The 19,842-nt window shown below is 39.5% G+C and overlaps 1 protein-coding gene across 1 annotated transcript in view; it reads left to right on the forward strand.

Annotated features, from left to right (window-relative positions):
- Positions 1 to 19,842, forward strand: part of GABRB1 (gamma-aminobutyric acid type A receptor subunit beta1) — a 2,653,090-nt gene that overhangs the window by 2,158,187 nt on the left and 475,061 nt on the right. Inside the window, exon 5 of the mRNA XM_044061406.1 lies at positions 10,021 to 10,271. Within this exon, the coding sequence (XP_043917341.1) occupies positions 10,021 to 10,271 (251 nt within the window). The remainder of the gene's footprint in view (positions 1 to 10,020; positions 10,272 to 19,842) is intronic.

A 19,842-nucleotide genomic window follows, 5' to 3' on the forward strand; every position in this document is an offset into this window, starting at 1 on the left:
GTACATCACTGCCAGTCTATATACAGACATATTGACTATTCAGCTTCATGTTTTTTGTTTTTTTCCTGACTGAATGTGTTTTTTGTTGGATGCAGTCGCATATGCCGATGGAGAACACTATAACAATGATGTTAATAAGATCTGTAGGGACTGTGTGACTAAGGCAAGAGCAGGATAAATAACCTGCTGCCACAGTTTAGAGGGTACAGCTCCTTTTGGGAGCCACTGTCTGGGGGTGATAAATGGGGTAAAACAGACCCCCAATATTTCTTCATGACCCCATAGTGCGTGAATGGGGATCTGCTTGCCAATTGCATGGAGGAAGAAATTGCATGTATTATGAGTGGGAGAGTACTAAGTGCTTCAGGGGCAATGTTTGTATATTGGAACACCTTACATTCATCTGTGTGGCTTTTTTATTTCTTTATTAAAACTTTTTTTGGGGGGGGGGTACGAAATTTTTGCTCGGTTATTTTTACAGACTTTGTTTCTCAATAACATACTCCTTTACATGGATGCCAATATCTAATTAAGCTATGCCAGCACACTTACTTATACTTATTTTTCAGAATTTTATACTATTCCTAAATTAACCGTTTATATTTCATATAATTCTTGCAGCTTTTTATTCAAGCTAATAATCATGCTAGTGAAAAGACAGTGAACTATTATTCTTTCAGTTCCCCGTTATTTTATTTTTTGTGGACGAACGGACTAAACTTCAGTTAAAGAAAAGACTGCATTTGTTTCGTCAGCGTTGCTATTTACAGTATTTACCATGACTTGCTGAGTTATTGCAACTCTGTAACCTGCAGAATATAAAACAATTTCAAGCTGTCATTATTATTATTATGACCCCTAAAACTATCAACACAGGATGTATTAACCAATTTCGGCCCAGATGATGACCATCTTGTGAGTATGTCCCACCAATTGTGGGCAGTGTCAGCTTCTATTTTTGTCATTTACTATTAACACTGAGTTATTTGAAACCACACATACAAATTGTGGTGCCACTTTAACAAACATTTTGAAATTTGAAGGCAATATTGTCCATTTACACAACATTTTGTTCAATTTACAAATTTAGATACATTAGTACTAAATTGTAATCTATCAAAGATACTTGTAATGACTTACTAAATAGTAGGATTACATTGTGCTTGTAAATTTACAATCTGTGAGATATCTTGTTTTACTAGTTTTTATACCAAGCTCTTTTAAATCTGCAACTGGTATTTTTAAAACATGGAAATGTAATATTGAAGTGCAATATATTTTTTGGTATTGTTGTCCTGTCATAGTACAAGTGGATGGTATTTTTACCATTTGATCTGTATGAAGTATTGGCCTGTTACACAAAGTGGTAAGTATTTTAACCCATGATCCTTTTCCTTGTATTACTGTGTTGTTTATACAAATAAACAGAGTATTGGTAGAAATCATACCCTTTCTTCCCCTGTTGAGTTTATTTTTATTTTTGTGTTATTGTCTACACACTGTGACATTTTTGCATGATGTCTTTCCTTGTCAGAACTGTTACATTTTTCAGGTAATATACAGCATCTAATAGAGATAGAGCTGTTTACTGAAATGTTTATGTCAGTCTTTGATTCTTTCTCTACTTTTATGTATGCCTGACCTTGTACAGCTAACCATGCTGTTATGTTTGTGTTAAATGTTACCCTCCCAAAAGTACATGCTGTATGCTTTTTACAACTGAAATTGTTGTGTGCTCTATTTTGTGTAGTATTTTCTTAAGTTTTATTAATTTCCTCTGTTTTTGATGTTCTGAATGATGCAAATGAAATGCAGATGTCTGTGTTGAATGCTGCCTGCCTTGTCTCACAGCTGCATTTTTATCTATAGTCCTTGAAGCATGTTCCAGACACTGAACATTCAACTTGTCTCAAGCTGTACCAGAATATATGTATGCTAGCAAACAGAAATACATGTATTTATGTCTACATATATTATAGCAACAGATGTGTATATGCATCTAACTAGCAAATAGATGTGCACACGCATTTATACATTTTTAAACATATATATCACTGTATACATTCCCTCTGTTTTATTTTAAATCCAAAACTGTGTATATTAGTATGTACTTTTTAGTCAAGTTATATTGCTACTAACTAGAAACGCATTGTGAAACAAAACCTTTAGATTTCTTTTAATACAGCAAGTTAACACTGTTTTATATTGTCAACACAATGATGACAACCATTACTAGTAGAACTGGATTAATCTGAATATGACTGTACAGTGATGTTCTATACAGTAATTTATTGACACTGCTTGAAGATTTTATTGCAAAGGCATTGCAGTCTTGTTTGTTGAAAAAAAACGTCACAAATGTCAAGCTTTGACTTGTTACTCTATTTACATAGATAACCATTTACTATATAATGAACGGAATACATTTGCTTTTACAGATTATTTTTGCATTTCTACGTACATGGCTGTAATGTACACTCAGTCCGGTTTACAAACTTAGCATTAAACTGAAGCCTGCTTATTACATTACTTGAATATGAAACATTAAAATGTATTTTTGGTATTACCACTTTGCACTTTTATTTGAGTCTCTTTTGCAGTACTGTTTACACAGTTAGTGTAAAATTAAAAGCATGCCCTTCTTGCTGTAGTATACATAATTTTATTGCAGTATTGTTTATTAATTTTTGCTGCTCATTTGTTGTTCTATAGAGCTTTTCTCCCTGGGCCTCCACTGAAAAAGGACCTGTGTCCAGTTGGAATTTCCCGGTAAACAAATGTAAATAAATAAATAAAAATAAATAAATTAATTATTACAAAACAATAAAAGAAGCACTAAATAGGGAATGAAATGTTGGATACCAGCAAGAAAAAAACAATAAAGCTATCAAAATGGAAAACAAAAAGTAATTATTCATTTATAAGTTCATAGATGTTTATTAGGCTAACAACCACAAAGGCTTTTTTAAGCCTAGCCATGCATACCAAATGTCTGACAAGTTCTGATAGCCTTGATAAGTGTCAGCTGGGGCTTGGGAGATGAAACATTTACAAGCAGGGGCCTGGGAGCCGAATCATTTACAGGTTGCCTGTGTCTATTAAAGACATAGGTGCCAAACCAGGGATGCATTTCCTATTCCCCATCCACTTGTCCAAGTTACACTTGAATTGGGTTAGAGAGGAACTCTGCTTCATATGAAAGGAAGTCTGTTCCAGAAATGGAGTAGTCTCTGGGATACATGCCTGTCTCTCCAGCTGGTCCTATTTATATCACAGACAAGGTTTAAGTCTTTAGAATGGGTAATTCTGGTGCTGTTTCTTTTGTGGATATGCAGGAGGTCCATCAGAGTGGGGTCTGACAGTGCCCTGTATGCCAGGCATAGATCTCCCTTCAACAACTTGTAGAAGACAGAATACAGAGATAGGGCCTTGAGGTGGTCTGCATAGGACATTTTACTTATGCCTTGTTTTCTTTTAGTGAGGAACCTCTGTGGACATTCCATTTGTTGGGTGTGTCTGGTTAGGTGCATAAGGGAATATTCTACTCAATGACCAGTCTAATGAATGCCAAACACAGTAAAACAATGAACTCCTTGGACCTATATGCCCTACTTTTGTTTATAAGTTGTGCAACATAGAATGATTTCCTCACTGCTGCAGAAACATGATGGTCAAATGCTAGATTACTGCCTATGTGTCTCTCTAAGTCCCTGACTACTGGGTCAGATTTATATGGTGTGTTATCAATATGATAGCTGCCAGGGGTGGATGACTTTCCAAAGGATACTATTATACATTTCTTGGCATTTAATTTTAGTCCATTTGTTTGTCTGTGTCAGCCCTTCATGGAGAGCATTTGTGTTGGTGTGTGAGTCAATGACAGCTTCTAATTTACAGTCATCTGCAAATTTAGTTACCCAGAGACCATGACACTGGCCTTGACTCCAGAGAAGTAAATGCCAAAACGGGGTGGTCCAAGGACCAATCCCTGAGGAACTCCACTTGTGACTGGCCTATTTGTAGAGGTGGACTCCCCAGTTCTAACTTCTTGGGTCCTGGCAATCCACGGGGTGACATATGGGTTTGTACCTAACCTCTTGAGTTTGTCAACAATGCCTGTGTGGGGTATTGTGTCAGATGCCTTGGTCAGGACAGTGTAGGTAGTTGCAACCATTTGGCCCTCATCCGTTGCTTTGGCGACCTTCTCAAAGAAGGTCACCAGGTTGTGTAGGGATGACCGTCCCTTGATGGAACCAAACTGGGTTGGGTCCAGTGTCTAGAGGTTTACTGTATCATTATTAATTATTTCCATGATAATTTTTTCCATGGCTTTACATAGAAGACTAGTGAGACTTATGGGTCTGTAGTTTCCAGGGTCTGTAGATGGCCCACCTTTGTGCAGAGAGATGACTGTTGCTGTTTTCCATTGATGAGGCATGTAGCCTGTTTGGAGGATACAGCTAAACAGCAATTCCAGTTTCATGCAATTTAAAAGGCATCCTGGGATATTGTCTGGGACCATTAATGCAGTGTTCTTGGCCTTAGAGAGAGTATTAAGGACCTGTTATCTAGTGTTAGCAGAGGGAGTTATAGTTGATGGTATTTCCGGAGGGAAAGTTGAGGGGGAGAGAGGTGTAAAGTTGGAGTTGAATTTTTTAGCCAGTAGGTTTGCTATATCTTTTGGCTCAGTATAGGTGACTCCATTTACAATGAGCTCTGCACACAATTGTGTATTGCCTTTGAAGTTGTGGACATAGCTAAATAATGCCTTGTGGTTGTCCTTGGCCTGGGAGGCCAAATTTACCCCAAATTTGGTTTGCTAGCCTTTATTTATCCTCTGAGTTGTTTGATTAATTTGATGAGAGTTCTTTTATCCTGCTGGGTGCTGCACCTCCTAATTTTTCCCAGGATTTTCTTCCTTCAATTATACAGCCTATTGATTTTGTGATTCCACCAGGGTGGCTTGTTTTTTGAATTAGTTCTGCACTTCTTTCTGATAGGTACAGCTGTCTCTATGCAGTTATTAACATGCTTGTATAGGGTGTTTGTGAACATTTCTTCACTTAATAGCAGGAAGTTGGCCTCATAGTAGTTCATGAATATTCCAGGGTTATCTGGGGGTCGAGGTTTTATATTTATTTCAACAGAGACCATTTTGTGATCTGACCTTACCAAGAAAGACATTATACTCGGAGGTGTGCAGCACTCTCTCATATTAGTGAGGACCAGATCCAGTATGGTTGCACCCTTGATTGGCGTATTGACAGTCTGGTCCAGGGAGTTTGTGTTTACAAAATCCAGGCACCTCTGTGCCTGTATGTTTAGTATCATATAGGATTTCTAGTTAATAGTGGGGTAATTAATGTCATCCATGAATATGGTATTGGGTTGGATGGTGAATGTTTCTAATAAGTTTAAATACATGGTATGGGCTTCCTGGTCATAGAAGGGGATCTATAGCTTGCAACGTGGAGTGGCTCAAGTGCAATGACCTGTTTGACCAGCCTTGAGGTATATATTTTTTCATGTAAATCGAGACACCTCCCCATTTAGTTCCTGCCTGTGTAGTAGCTGGTCTAAATGTGTGAAAGGCTTTATAACCTAGCACTCTCAGTGTGCTCTCCATGGCTTTCAATCACTGTTATACTTTTTAAATAAATAAATAAATAAATAATTACATTTTTATTAAATGTTAAATGGTGGAACAAGCATGATAAAACACCAAAACAACCTAATAGAAAGATCCATTGAAATCGTATGTAAAATGTATACAAAACTTCAAACTTAATTCAAAAAAATTAAGAAAAAGTAATAAACATCTTATTATTTCAAGCAGATTTAATATTAATTGTGTTATTCAAACCAAATGTATTGTCTTCTTAAATGCAGAACTACGACTTGTTTTCTTGCAGTGATAACTAAATTTTGAGATCTCTCCTCTTATCTTTACATAAGCTAATGGAAACTGAAATCTGCTTTTATTTTACACACTGAAAAATATCTGCCTAATTAATCACCAACACTACTATTTTAATATCATATAAATGTAAGATAAATAATTTACCAGACACTGGAATGTGAATTAAAGATCCAAATGTTATTATTTTTTTCATATTGCTAACACTATATTTGAATGTGATATAGTTCTTGTCTCACCTGATTTCTTTTAGCCCCACAGGTCCTTAAGTACAGCCTCCCCTTGTGATATTCTATAGTCCCATTAATTCATTTCTGGTGTGAAGGCTAGGCCCATTTCTCCTCTGATAAATGCAAGATCCCTCTGTTCAATGCATGCCTTGTTTGTGTTGAGAGCATGACTGCCTATTCATTCTCTTTAGAGAGGAGAGTATTGCATGTGGGTATTCATATCTGTAAGGCACCTACTCCCACCATCTTAACTTCTGTATTGTGGCCATGATGTTAGCTATGGCTACTCTGAAGGGAGATACATGCATGGGTCTATGGATGTCAGTCTCCTTGACTTCTTGAAGTGCAGTCATCACCAAGGTTAATACTGTCACATGCTGTATATCTAACACTCCTGTAGGTATCAACATTACAGCAAACTGTACTCCCTCTCTCCCTCTGGATTCCCTGTGTCCCTCCAGCATGGGAGTGTCAGCACTGACCACTTGCTGTCATCTTCCACCACCAGGTTCCCCCAGCTTCATGTGGAGGTACAATGTTATAACTACATTTATTTATTTATTTAGTTAGTTAGTTACTTAGTTAACATTTGTTTACTGGGAAAGTCTAACTTGGAATGAGCCAATTTTCAGCAGAGGCCTGGGGAGAAATGCTCTAGATGCATGTCTTTGTAATGTGGGAGGAAAGCAGAGCACTTGGAGGAAACCCACATGAACACAGGGAGGACATGCAGACTCCTCAGAGAAGGCACTCCAGCTGAGAATTGAACCGGAGAACCATGGCGCAGTCCACATGTTGGTGCATATATGTTTGAGGGGACTTACCACTCTGCAAAAACATCTTTAAAGAAGTGTGATGTTTGAAATTCACTCTTCTTATACAGTTTTAATCTTTTTTTTTTTTGATCTGTCAGCACTTGGCATTTTGGATGCCGATATATCAATGGGGAGCTGTTTAACCATGATATTTATAACCACCCATAGCTAGCAGGTGCACTAGCTGCTATAAAAAAGTAATAAATAAGAACAAAAACGAACAGGCTAGGGTTTGGCTACGTCAATGCTTAGCACTATAATTAAAATATAAATAAACTCTTATAACAAGAATGTAATCAAACTCTTCTATGTTTCCTGATATGTACTGAAAAACAGCAGCAGGTTAACAGAGATGTTCTGCAAGTAGGAAAAGATCCTTTGTCTTGTTATGACACACAGAAAGATTTGAAAAGGTATTTTCACTTTGACAGGTTACCCTGAAGATTTTCGAATTACAGGGACATCCTCCAAAACACTAAAGAAACAAACCAATAGTTTGAATAGATTTATGACTGCTTATTAGCCACTATTAAATGCAGTTAAAGCAAAGCTATGATTTACGGCATGAGTAAAAAGAGACTTGCAAACTTAATTTTAAGTGTGAGGTCTTAAAAGTAGTACAACTAAGGTGAGGTACCCAGAAGGTGACTTGAGTGAAAGCACAGGAGTTCAAGGAAACACCTGGAGCTCCAGCACCTCAGGAAAACAGGTAGTGAGGGACCTAAAGAAGAACAGCAGCATCACAAAACAATACGCTGAAAGACTACAGAATAGGCTCACAGGTGAGCCTAGAACTGAAACAAGGTACACAAGGAAACCTAGTGGTGGAATGTAAAAGTCCAGCAAGTCATCAAAAGAAAGGAGTATAGGAAGAAATGGGAGACAACAAACACTGACCATGCCAAGCCAAGAAGGAATACTGGTTGAACAATGGTGAGGCCAAGAGTGCACTGAGAATGGCAAAGGACAATGCACCAGGGAAACTCCACCAACCTCCATAGACTGACTCAGCAGATGGCATAAAGTAGTGGATGCAAAGCAATGGAAGACACAGGACAGCCATTAGACTCCACCCAAGGGATGTCAACAGGAATCGACCCACCAGTCCAGATGACACCAAAGACAGAAGTAAGAAGCGCTCCAAGATGCCTCTGAATTAAGAAATCTTCACAACAGCTATAATACCCCATGCTAAGTCTATGGGCTTCCCAGTAGGAGACCAAATGCTATCAAACTGAGTGGAAGCCATATTTCTTTTTGTTTTGATAACTATGACAGAGTATACAGTCTGCTACAGTGATGGTAAAAATATCCTACACTATCTAAGGTTCTATTTCTCTGTCCTTTCTTAAAAAAAGCTTCTATGCAAGATGTCTGTAAAACTGCTAACTAGAAGAACGAGGCCTCTTTGTAAAGCATGGGTTTCCTCACTTTTTTTAAATGTAATTACAAGAATTTTAATTCCCCTATCCTAAATCCAGGGAAAGGCGAAACACAGCAAGATTCTGCTTATGTGAGCCCCCTTTTCACTCTTAAGGGTTTTCCTCTTTTCCACATAGTTGTTCATCTGTGAAGTCCCTGTACAAAATAATAATGTAATAATAATAATAATAATAATATCAGTGTCATACATTTTCAACAGGTGCATTATTTGCGGAGTTTGACATCTAGTTTTCTGTTGGCAGCTTGTACGTCAGCCTCTTGTAATGGTTCCACAAAGCACTACAAATTATATTTTCTGCCCCAGGGAAGGACAGGGTTTGTAGTGTCAGTCTTGAGCACACACTATTTGGACATCATTCTACCTGTCAAGATTCCGAGAGGGTACTTCTTGGGGTGCTGCCATTTTTTTTACAGAAAGACAGCACATATTTTCTTAAGAGCGAACCAACAAGAGAGCAGTATTACAGCAGTTAAGTAACCATCCATTCTTCTCTGTATAGCTGTTATTTTGGCCTTGTTTTGTTAGTTCAGTGTTAAAGCAGATGCTGCTTGATTTCCTACAAATTGTACATTTCTTCTACCGCAAGCTGCATTTGTTGGAAATGGCTTCAGCAACTGACAGCACCTTTAAAGGAAGAGAATAATATTATCACTAGAAGACGTGAAGAGATTAAAGCGATGCCTGTTTTCAAACAGGCTGTTAGGATGCTGATATCAGGCATCAATGAAATCAAGGATCATACTGATGTAGGCTCAACACAGACACTCTGATACATTTCATACAGACACGTGACATGAAGGATAATAAACTGGTTCCGTAGGTATTAACTGCTGGTGCACCTCTTCAAACATCTAGTGCTGAAATATCTGTCTTAACTGTGTTGTCTTTCTCTGCAGACATTGTATGTGTCAGTTATGACCTACGCATCTCATGTAAAATACTTCATGGAATCCTATGGTATCCACTTGGTTAATGGTCTAGGATTACACTAACATTAATTTAAATGCAAAATATCTATTTTAGCAGTTCAAAAAGTGTAATGACGGAAGAGATTATGGGAACACAGGTTTATAAGTACCACTTCATGATGAAGCTAATAAAATAATGCAAAACGAGTGCTGTCTCATCTTTCCAGTGGAAAGCTGTCACTTTGTGGTGTTTATATGCGTAAAATTGTTTACTTTCACTGATCACATGACAAATAGAAGCTCAGTGAGAGAGACGGGGCATCAACCTTTAACTTTTTTATGCAAAAATATTAAGGGTGTCTGAGTCAAAGGTAAGCTTCCCCTCATAAGCAGCCTATGTATATTAGTGACCTAAATCTCCCAGTCTGATAGCAGAGTGGTTAAAGCATAAGATTAAGAGCTGGCACACCTGGTTTCAAAACCTGGCTGGGGAGCAATTGGGCAGTAGCAGCAGTATCTGTGTGGAAGAATGGCCTGGCGATCTACTTCTGTAATATGCAAAGAAAACCCTATGTGGTCTTACCATGAGTTGATTTCACCTTAGAGGCAATTACTTACTTACTTGTTTAAAGTGTCAACTGAATATTTTAAAACAAATAATGACATTGCCTTTGCCAATTTAAGTATTTATTTTTCTGTTTCATAGGTGTTACGACTGTACTAACCATGACAACTATCAGCACTCATCTCAGGGAGACTCTTCCAAAAATTCCTTATGTGAAGGCTATTGACATCTACTTAATGGGTTGCTTTGTGTTTGTGTTCCTGGCTTTGCTCGAATATGCTTTTGTAAACTACATATTTTTTGGAAGAGGACCTCAGCTACAGAAAAAGGTTGCAGCAAAAGCATCACAGGCCAACAACGAAAAGAACAGACTGGACACCAACAAAGTTCAGGTGCGTGCAAGAAAACTAAAAGCTTGTCACAATTTGTTTGCATTGTCAGTTTCATAGAAGTTAACAACCTGAAAAACAAGTAATTAATTATTTATTATTGTTAGTTTCTAAGCTATAAAACTGCAATCATCTAGTTTAGGATACATGGAAATGCATATGCTAAACTATGCTATTAATGTTCACTTGTGAGGGCTAGTACAGAACTTTTAAATCTTTTAAATTCCATGACCAGACCATATCAATGACCAGTTTGTGAAAGAGATCTGCAAAATAATTGGAGATAAACATTTTACCCTATTTTTTTTTTAATTCAGTAATTGCTACTTTGTACATGTTTTACCTAAACTAATTTTTTTTTGAAAAATAAAAAATATGGTTGTTAAAATAGAAAAGTTTATTTTGAGTAGTAAAGTTAAAGTAGTTGAAACTCTTCCAATGGCAGAAATATACTCATGTTTGCATCTATTAGCATTGATTTTTAACAATATAGTTATAGAACCTGGTATTACAAAAGATGAACTATGTAATCTGGTTGGCTCTGTGTCATGGACAGCTAAGGTCATAATTACAAATACTGATGCCACAGGCTTACGTAGTAGACAATGCGATGCTAAGATTCAAAAGAGAATAATATGTCAGAGCTTGCACATTCCCTGCTTGGGAGGAAAGGTTCTGAGCATGTATATGGGTATGGTACCAGTTGGGATCCTTGGCAGAGACTCTGGTCAAGCTGGTACATTCTTCTACAAGGTGGGGCAGGACTTCTGAGACTTAAATCAGCTGTTAATTCAGGGACAGGCCATCAATCCACTGCATTCCACCTAATCAGTACAGTCTGGAGTATAGCAATAAAACACTATTGAGTCACAGTGCGACACTGTTAGTCCACATCTCTTCCTTCACCTGCTCACACGTATCATACAATCAGAGGTATGATACTCAGCCCAGTAGCTATGAGACCTTCATCTATAAAGATCAAGGTCTCATCTAACAGATGGCTGAGTTTTGTCCTCACTATGTGGTAGCCCCAGAAGATAATGAAGTACTGAAAGTGAGCCCAGATGGTCATGTTTTGTCCCCACTACGTGGTAACCCCAGAAGACAATGAAGTATAGAAAGTGAGCATAGCAATCTGACATCAGCAGGAACTGAAAACAAAGAAGGAAAACTTACAAAGTTATATAGATTACAGTATTAAGATTGAATAGACCAACACAAATGTATTTTTTAAACCATTATTATATAGTAAATTATATGCCTTTCTGAAGAATTTCAGCTTTTCAAATTGATCTAAGTATATCCAATTATTTTCAATCATGGACTGCGTGGCTATTATTTCATAGGTTCATATGTGTGTACTAAGTTAATGGCCCTGGAGCCTTTACAAGCCTAGCCCATAGGATTACCCTGGCATTGTGCCACCCCCACCTTAGTTCCCAGTGCCTCTGTTGAGTAGAGCCACAGGAGTGATCCTCTGGATGAATTTTCTATTTACCATCCACTCATCAAGATTTCTCTTGAAGAGAGCCAGTGAGGTGCTTTGTTTGACATGTATGGGAAGTCTGTTCCATACCATGGGCAGTCTCCGGGTTATGAACCTGTTCCTCCACCACATTCTGTTGATTGTGGTAATGAGGTTGAGGTCTCTGAAGTGTGTGGAGTGCAGGGATTGGGATTTCTTTAGATGCAGAATTTCTAACACAGCTGGGTCAGACATGGCTTTGTAAGTCAAGCAGAGATCGCCTCTAAGTAGGCGATATGAGACAGAGAATAGTTGGAGTTTTTTGAGTCTGTCCATGTAGGACAAGTGTTTAAGGCCTAGGATCCTCTTTGTGAGGTACTTTTGTGGCCTCTCCAGTTGCTGCCAGTGTCTAGAGAGGTACATGCCAAATGGGGCATTGTACTCGATGATTGAATGAGGGAAGACTAGATAGAGACAATGACCTCTTTCTTCCTGGATGCAAAACTGTTAGTAATGAGATGTGCCATATAGAAGGACTTTCTGACCACAATGGCAATGTGGTAGTCAAAAGAGAGGTTGCTGTCAACCTGTGTTCCCAGATCTCTTATAATACCTTCTGTGTTCAATGGACTACCATCAATGGGGTAATTCATGGGAACCGGGTTTTTCCCAAAGGGGATGATGACACATTTTTTGGCATTGAGCTTAAGGCCATGATTCGGACACCAGTCGTTTGTCTCAGTGAGGCCTTTCTGTAGGATTTCAACATCACTTGGGAAGTTAATAACAGCTCCAACTTGCAATCATCAGTGAACTTTGTCAGCCAGAGTCCCTTTGTGTTGGCTTGGACTTCACAGAAGTAGATACCAAACAGGAGAGGACCCAGGACCAAACCCTGTGGGACTCCACTCGTGACTGGTCAGCAGTCTGATTTGGAATCAGCTACTTTCACACTGTGGGTTCCATCTGTGAGCCAGTTTGCAACCCACCTAATGATATAGGGGTTGATGCCTAGCTTAGTGAGTTTTTCTATGATTTCTGAGTAGGGAATGGTATCAAAGGCCTTGGTCAGATCAAGGTAGGCTGTATGAACCACCTTGCCTTCATCCACAGCTCTGATGACTGACTCAAAGAAGTCGACCAAGCTGAACAAGCATGGTCTACCCTTCACAAAACCAACTGTATGGGATCTAGAGTTTGGAGATTCCTTGTTTATTAGGTCTATGATGATGTGTTCCATAGCTTTGCATATTATACTCGTCAGGCTAATGGAGCAATAGTTGCCAGGGTCTGTAGTCACTTCTCCTTTGTGGAGCGGGATGACTGTAGCAGTGCACCATTTGGTAGGGACAAAGCTTGAGGTGAGGCTGTGATTGAACAGGGCATACAGGTGAGATGCCAGTTCACTCTGTAGTACATGTAGAACACAGCCAGGGATATTGTCAAGCCTTAGACAGTGCTGTTTTAACCTGTGCAGCAGTAATACTTGGTGCCTGGCAATCTACTGGTATTGTGATTGGTCCTTAGGGGGGAGAGAGGGATGAAGTTGGCACTGAATCTGTCGGCCAGTATATTGGCAATATCTGTTGGCTCGGTATAGGAGGTACCATTGTGCAGTAGCTCAGAGCAAATCTGGGTATTGCCATGGAGATTCTTTACATAACTATAGTATGCCTTGTGGTTGTCTTTACTATCTGCTGCAATTCTGTTTTCATAGCTAGCTTTAGAGGATTTGATGAGGGATTTCAGCTTTTTGTTGAGGTTGATAAGGGAGTTTTTTCCAGTCTTGGGACTTCACCTTATTCCACATCAGTTTCCTCCTTTTTCTGTAGAGTTTGTTTATTGCAGGGGATCACCAGATTGGCTTCCTTTTTTGCAGGAGACCATCTTGGTTCTATTGGGTATGGCGAGATCCATGCATTTGTGTACATGTTCGTACAGAGCATTGGTGTATGATTCGGTGGTCATGCAACTATTCTCCATTTGCATGGGTGCCATAAAGTTAGCCACCTCTGTTTTTTGGAGCCCAACGTTAGCTTTGGAGAAGTTTTTCATGGTGGTTACCTCTCTGGGGGGGGGGGTGTGGATTTCCAAGGTGATTAATTTGTGGTCGGATCTAACCAGGGAAGAGTTGACTATTGATGTAGAGCAATGGTCGCCCATGTTAGTAATGACCAGGTCAAGGATGTTGCTACCTCTAGTGGGGGTAAGAATGAGCTGGTCCTGGGCATTGGAATTAATGAATTCCAAGAAACGTTGGGCAAGTGTATTGGTACATGAGTAGTTTTCCCAGTTAATGGAGGGGTAGTTGAAGTTGCCCAATATGAGATTGTTAGGTTGGACCTTAATATTCTCCAGGGTGCTTAGGAATGTGGAGTGTGAGTCTTGGGACATAGTTAGGGACCTATAGCAGGCTACGACCTGAATCGCTGTCTTACTCAATGTTAGCTGCACCTAAAGTATCTCTGATGCATTATGTTGGGATACCAGTCTGGAGGTGTGTGCATCCTTTTTGAATATGGAAACACCACTGCTTTTGGAGCTTTGGTCCAAGTTCTGTGCCCCTGTTGTTTCAGAAATGACAAAATTAAATAATATATGAGCATTATTTATGCTTAATGGATGTAGAAATCATATGTTTACATACAAATATATGTGTGTTTATGTATGTGTGTGTGTGTGTGTGTGTGTGTGTGTGTGTGTGTGTGTGTGTGTGTGTGTGTGTGTGTGTGTATATATATATATATATATATATATATATATATATATATATATATGTGTGTGTGTGTGTGTGTGTGTGTGAGACCGAGGGAAGGGAGACTGGATTAAGTATTCATGAGTGTATGGAGTTTCACAGCTGCATATCTGTGGCCACTGGCCACATTCATGATTGAACTAATTTGCATTGTCATAATCCATTCTTTCGTTTTGCATTCCCTAGTGTATCTTTTCTTCTTCATGGTTACATGGAATCTATCCTAGCAAGTAAAACATAGAAGGTATGGAACCAGCTCTGAAGGGGATAGCAGTCCAATGATTTCACCAATTGCTGGTACAATATCACAATCAAACACTGGATGCGAAAATCAATATAAGCTCTCATCTTTGTGAAAGGGCTAGAAGACACAAAGAGGAATCTTGATGGTTCCAGATTAGATATTAATTTGTCCTGACACACGAATGTATGCCTTATTGAATATTATTATTATTCAGTGCATAGGCATGAAGCATGTCTTGAATTCATAGTGACTTTCAAAATTGTTAAGCTTGTAACACAACAGGCTAAACTGTGTTTGCGTTCTATTCAGCAAATCAGAAAGTAAACACAATTTAGCCTTTAGAGTTGAAGCTGAAAATATTTTCAATATATTTAAGTTACAGTAGTTCTAAGTTGCCTTATGTAATATCCATGACAAAGAACATATAGTCATAAAAGTAGTGTTCCTTGGACATAAAATGTATACAATGTCAGATAATGCAAACATATCATTATGACTATACAATATGTACAAATGGTTTTATAAACTCAATTTCAACTGAAAGGAGCATATAACAGTTGTAAATATGCTGTACACAGGGCCTATAAGAAATTAGTTATTTCTAAATTATGGAGATATTCTTACTTTGTTTCTGCAAGGAGTGCAGATGGTATGGTGAGTGGTCGAAACATTTACATTGCAAGAATTTGAGTAAGTGGGCTTTGAGAGTTGTTCTAAACTTTGTTAAGATTTGAACTGTTGCATCCTCCAGTAGTTATAGTGCTTCAAGCAGCAGGAGTTAAGTTGTGAAACAGTCTTCCCTCAGTGTTGAGGATAAAAGGGGATTGTTTTCATGTGATAGCAACAGAAGAAGAATTAAAGAAAGAAAAAAAGAATGTGAAGCTTTAGTAGCGAGAACAAAGAGTAACAGTGGAGAACAAACTGATAATTAATTCTTCACTTACTGCACCGATAACTATTGAAAACTGTAACACTGGTGTTATGTTGTCACGCCTTTCATGAGCAATCAGTAAAACCCTAGTGGACTATGGTGTGAGAAAATAGCTTACAGAATGATGGAGAAAAATAAAATAGTCCTAAGATTGACAGGTAGGGTTACATTTGTGTACTCTGTAATATTGGTGACATTGAGGTATGCTTTTATTGTGGTGTATGTACAATACGTAAACATAAAAATATATAAGGAGAAACTTTTTACAACAAAAGGTATTACAAAAGGTAAGATGTTATTGAAAACAATAATTCATAACAAAACTAGTCTTGTTTTTCTGGCCTCATTTAGCTGTACATAGGTTCATAAATTCATAGTTGTATACTAGGCTAACTACCACTAGGGCCCTTATAAGCCTAACCATGCAATCCAAATGTGACCCACAAATTTGATTTATATATGGGGTGAATTACTGACTGCCTCTTTTCATCAGAGGCATATGCACCAGACCAGGAGTGAATTTATGATTACCCACCCATTGGTCCAAGTTCTGCTTAAACAGAGATAGGGAGGAACTCTGCTTCAAATGGATGGGGAGCCTTTTCCAGAGAATAGGAATTCTCTGAGAAACATATCTGTCACTCCAACATGTCAAGTTTATGTCACAAGCAAAATGTAGGTATTTTAATGTAGTAGTTCTGATGCTGTTTGTTTTGCAGATGTAAAAATGTTAATCAAAATCGGGTCCAGGGTTGCCTTGTATGTCAGGCAAAGATCATCGCTCAGACGTCAATATGATAATGAGTAAAGAGACAGGGCTTTGAGGTGCTCAGCACAGGACATCATGTTTACTCCCTGTATACCTTTTGTAAAGAGCCTTTCTGGTCATTCCATGTCGCATGTGTCTGGTCAGGTGCATACTGAAGGAGACATTATACTCTATGACAGATGTGATGATGGCCAAGTGCAGTAGTGTGATGACCTCTCTGGACTTAGATGCCATGTCCATGCTTATAAGTTGAACAATATAGAAGGATTTCCTTACTACCTTGGACACATGGTTAAAGGCAAGGTTACTGTCTATATGAGTTCCCAGATCCCTGACTAATCAATCAAATTTTAGGGGTGTTTTATTGATGATATAGTTACCCTGGGTGGCCGACTTCCCAAATTATACTATACTGCATTTGTTGGTACTGAATTTTAAGCCATGGCATTGACATAAAGTGTTTGCCTTTGTTAAACTTTCACGATGGGTGTTCTCATCTTGGGAGGATTCAATTACTGCTCACAGTTTGCAATCATCTCAGAACCTGGTTAGCCAGAGGCCTTGGACATTGGCTTTGACATCCAAGAAGTAGATGCCAAAGAGGATCGGGTCTAGTACAGTCCCCTGGGGCACTCCACTGGTAACTATCATCTTTGTGGAGGTGGTCTCACTGATTCTAATCTCCTGGGTCCTATCAGTGAACCAGCTAGCTGTCTAGCATGTTATAAAGGGGTTTATACCTAGTTCCATAAGTTTGTTTACAATGCCCAAGTGGAGTACTGTATCAAATGCTTTAACCAGATCTAGGTAGGCAGTAAGCAGTTTTCCCTTCATCCATTGCCTGAGTGACCTTTTCAAAGAAGTCCACCAGATTCACCCATTGCAAATAAGACAAGTCAGACTAATGGGTCTGTAGTTTCCAGGATGTGTTGAAGGTCTACCCTTATAAAATGGGGTGACCGTTAAAATCCTCAAGTCACATGGCACAATGCCTGTTTTAAGGCTATAGTTAAATAGTGGATCCAGGGGATCCTGATAAGTCATATTTTCAACTGTTCAAGAAGCATCCTGAGATGTTATCAGGCCTATTGAGGCCATGTTCTTGGCTTTACTGAGTGCAACCAGTACATGCTTCCTAGTTTTAATTGAGGGGTTATGTTTGAGGGTATTTTTTGGGGGTTGATTGGGGGTGAGATGAGGGTAAAGTTGGAACTGAATTTGTCCACTAACAGGTTCACTATATCGCCAAGTTTAGTGAATGTGGCTCCATTAACCACCACTTTAGCATATTGCTGTGTGTTGCCCATGAGGTTTCTGACATAGCTGAAGTAGGCCTTATAGGTTCATAGGTTCATAGGTTCATAGGTTTATACTAGGCTATCTGCCCTAAGGCATTTATAAGCCTAGCCCAAATTTTTGTGGCTTACGCCACCCCTTATATGAAAAAATACTGTGCCCATTAGTTTGTTGTGCCTCTGTCCAGCAGTGACACAGAGATGATTCCCGGGGTAAACCTACGATCTCCCATCCACAGGTCTAGATTTCTCTTGAACAGAGTCAGCGAGGTGCTCTGCCTCACATGGACCGGGATTTTATTCCACAGCATAGGGAGTCTCTGAGTGATAAATCTATCCCTCCAGCACGTCCTATTTATATCTGTGCTAAGGTTTAAGTCGCTTGCTCTAGTGGTTTTGGTGGATTTGGATTTTTGAGGTGGAGCATGTCCATTAATTCGGGTTGGACATGGCCTTGTATGTCAGGCACATGTCACCTCTGAGCAGACGGTATGCGACTGAATAGAGCTGGAGTTTCTTCAATCTGGCAGCATATGACAGATTTTGGAGTCCCTTTATCCTTTTGGTGAGGAACTTTTGGGGTCTCTCCAATTGCTGCAGATGTCGGGTGAGATACATCCCGAATGGGGCATTGTACTCGATCATTGGTCTGATAAGTGAAGAGTACAGGGGAACAATGACCTCACTAGATCTGGATGTGAATCCCTTCATGATCAGGTGGGCAATGTAGAAGGTCTTTCTAACCACTTTAGCAACGTGAGTGTCAAAAGAAAGGCCACTGTCAACCTGGGTCCCCAGGTCCCTGATAACCTCTTTTGTGCTTAGTGGATTGCCACCTATATGGTAGCTTGGGGTTACCTTGTTTTTCCTGAAGGGTATGACTATACATTTTTTGGCGTTTAACTTCAGGCCATGGCTCTGGCACCAGCTATCTGTTTCCGTGAGTCCCTTCTGAAGGATATCCGTGTCCGATGCACTTTCCACTATGGCGCCCAGTTTGCAGTCGTCTGCAAACTTTGTCAGCCAAAGTCCTCCCATGTTGGCCTGTACTTCTGAGAAGTAGATGCCAAACAATAGGGGGCCAAGGACCGAGCCCTGTGGGACACCACTTGTGACCAGCTTGGAGTCAGACACAGCGCCAGCAACTCTAACCCTGTGGGTTCTGTCCTTAAGCCAGTTTGCAACCCATCTTGTGACATATGGGTTTACATTTAAGCTGGTAAGTTTTTCTACAATACCCGAGTGGGGTATTGTGTCGAAAGCCTTTGCAAGGTCAAGGTAGGCTGTATGGACTGCCTTTCCTCATCAATGGCCTTGGTGACTGTTTCGAAGAAGTCGACCAAGTTCAAAAGGCATGATTTTCCCTTGACAAAGCCAAACTGGGTCGGGTCCAATGTCTGCAAGTCCCCTATATCTTTGTTTATGAGCTCCATTATGATCCTCTCCATAGCTTTGCAGACTAGACTTATTAAGCTTATGGGGCGGTAATTACCAGGGTCCGTGAGGCCGCCTTTGTGGAGTGGGACCACAGTTGCCGTACGCCACTCCTTGGGCACGTATCCTGTGGTAAGGCTGAGATTAAACAGCTGCCTTATGTGCGGGTTTAATTCCTCATTTAGCTCGTGTAGCACACAGCCGGGGACACCATCCGGTCCCATTGATGCTGTGTTTTTAGCTTTAGAGAGAGCAGCTTTCACCTGCGCATTTGAGATGTCCGGGAGGCTACACTCGGCTGGGATAGTTATCTCTCCTTTAGGGGGGGGGGGTGAAGTTTGCACTGAACCTGTCTGCCAGTATGTTGGCAATGTCTGTGGGTTCAGTGATTTTTGTATCATTTTGGACTAATTCTGAGCATATCTGGGAGTTTCCACCCAGGTTCCTAACGTAGCTGAAAAAGGCCTTATGATTGTCCTTTGAATCCATGGCAATTTTTCTCTCAAAATTGGCCTTAGTTGATTTTATGAGTGCTCGTATTTTTTTACTAATAATGATCAGGGGTGACTTCCCTTTTATGGATTTTGTTCTATCATGTAATAGCTTTCTCCTCTTATTGTAAAGTTTGTTAATGGCTGGGGTCCACCAGACTGGACGCTTGCCCTTTGTGGAAAGAGTCTT

Source organism: Protopterus annectens, chromosome 2.part0 (assembly GCF_019279795.1).
Source record: "Protopterus annectens isolate FY-2018-M chromosome 2.part0, PAN1.0, whole genome shotgun sequence".
NCBI lineage: Eukaryota > Metazoa > Chordata > Ceratodontiformes > Protopteridae > Protopterus > Protopterus annectens.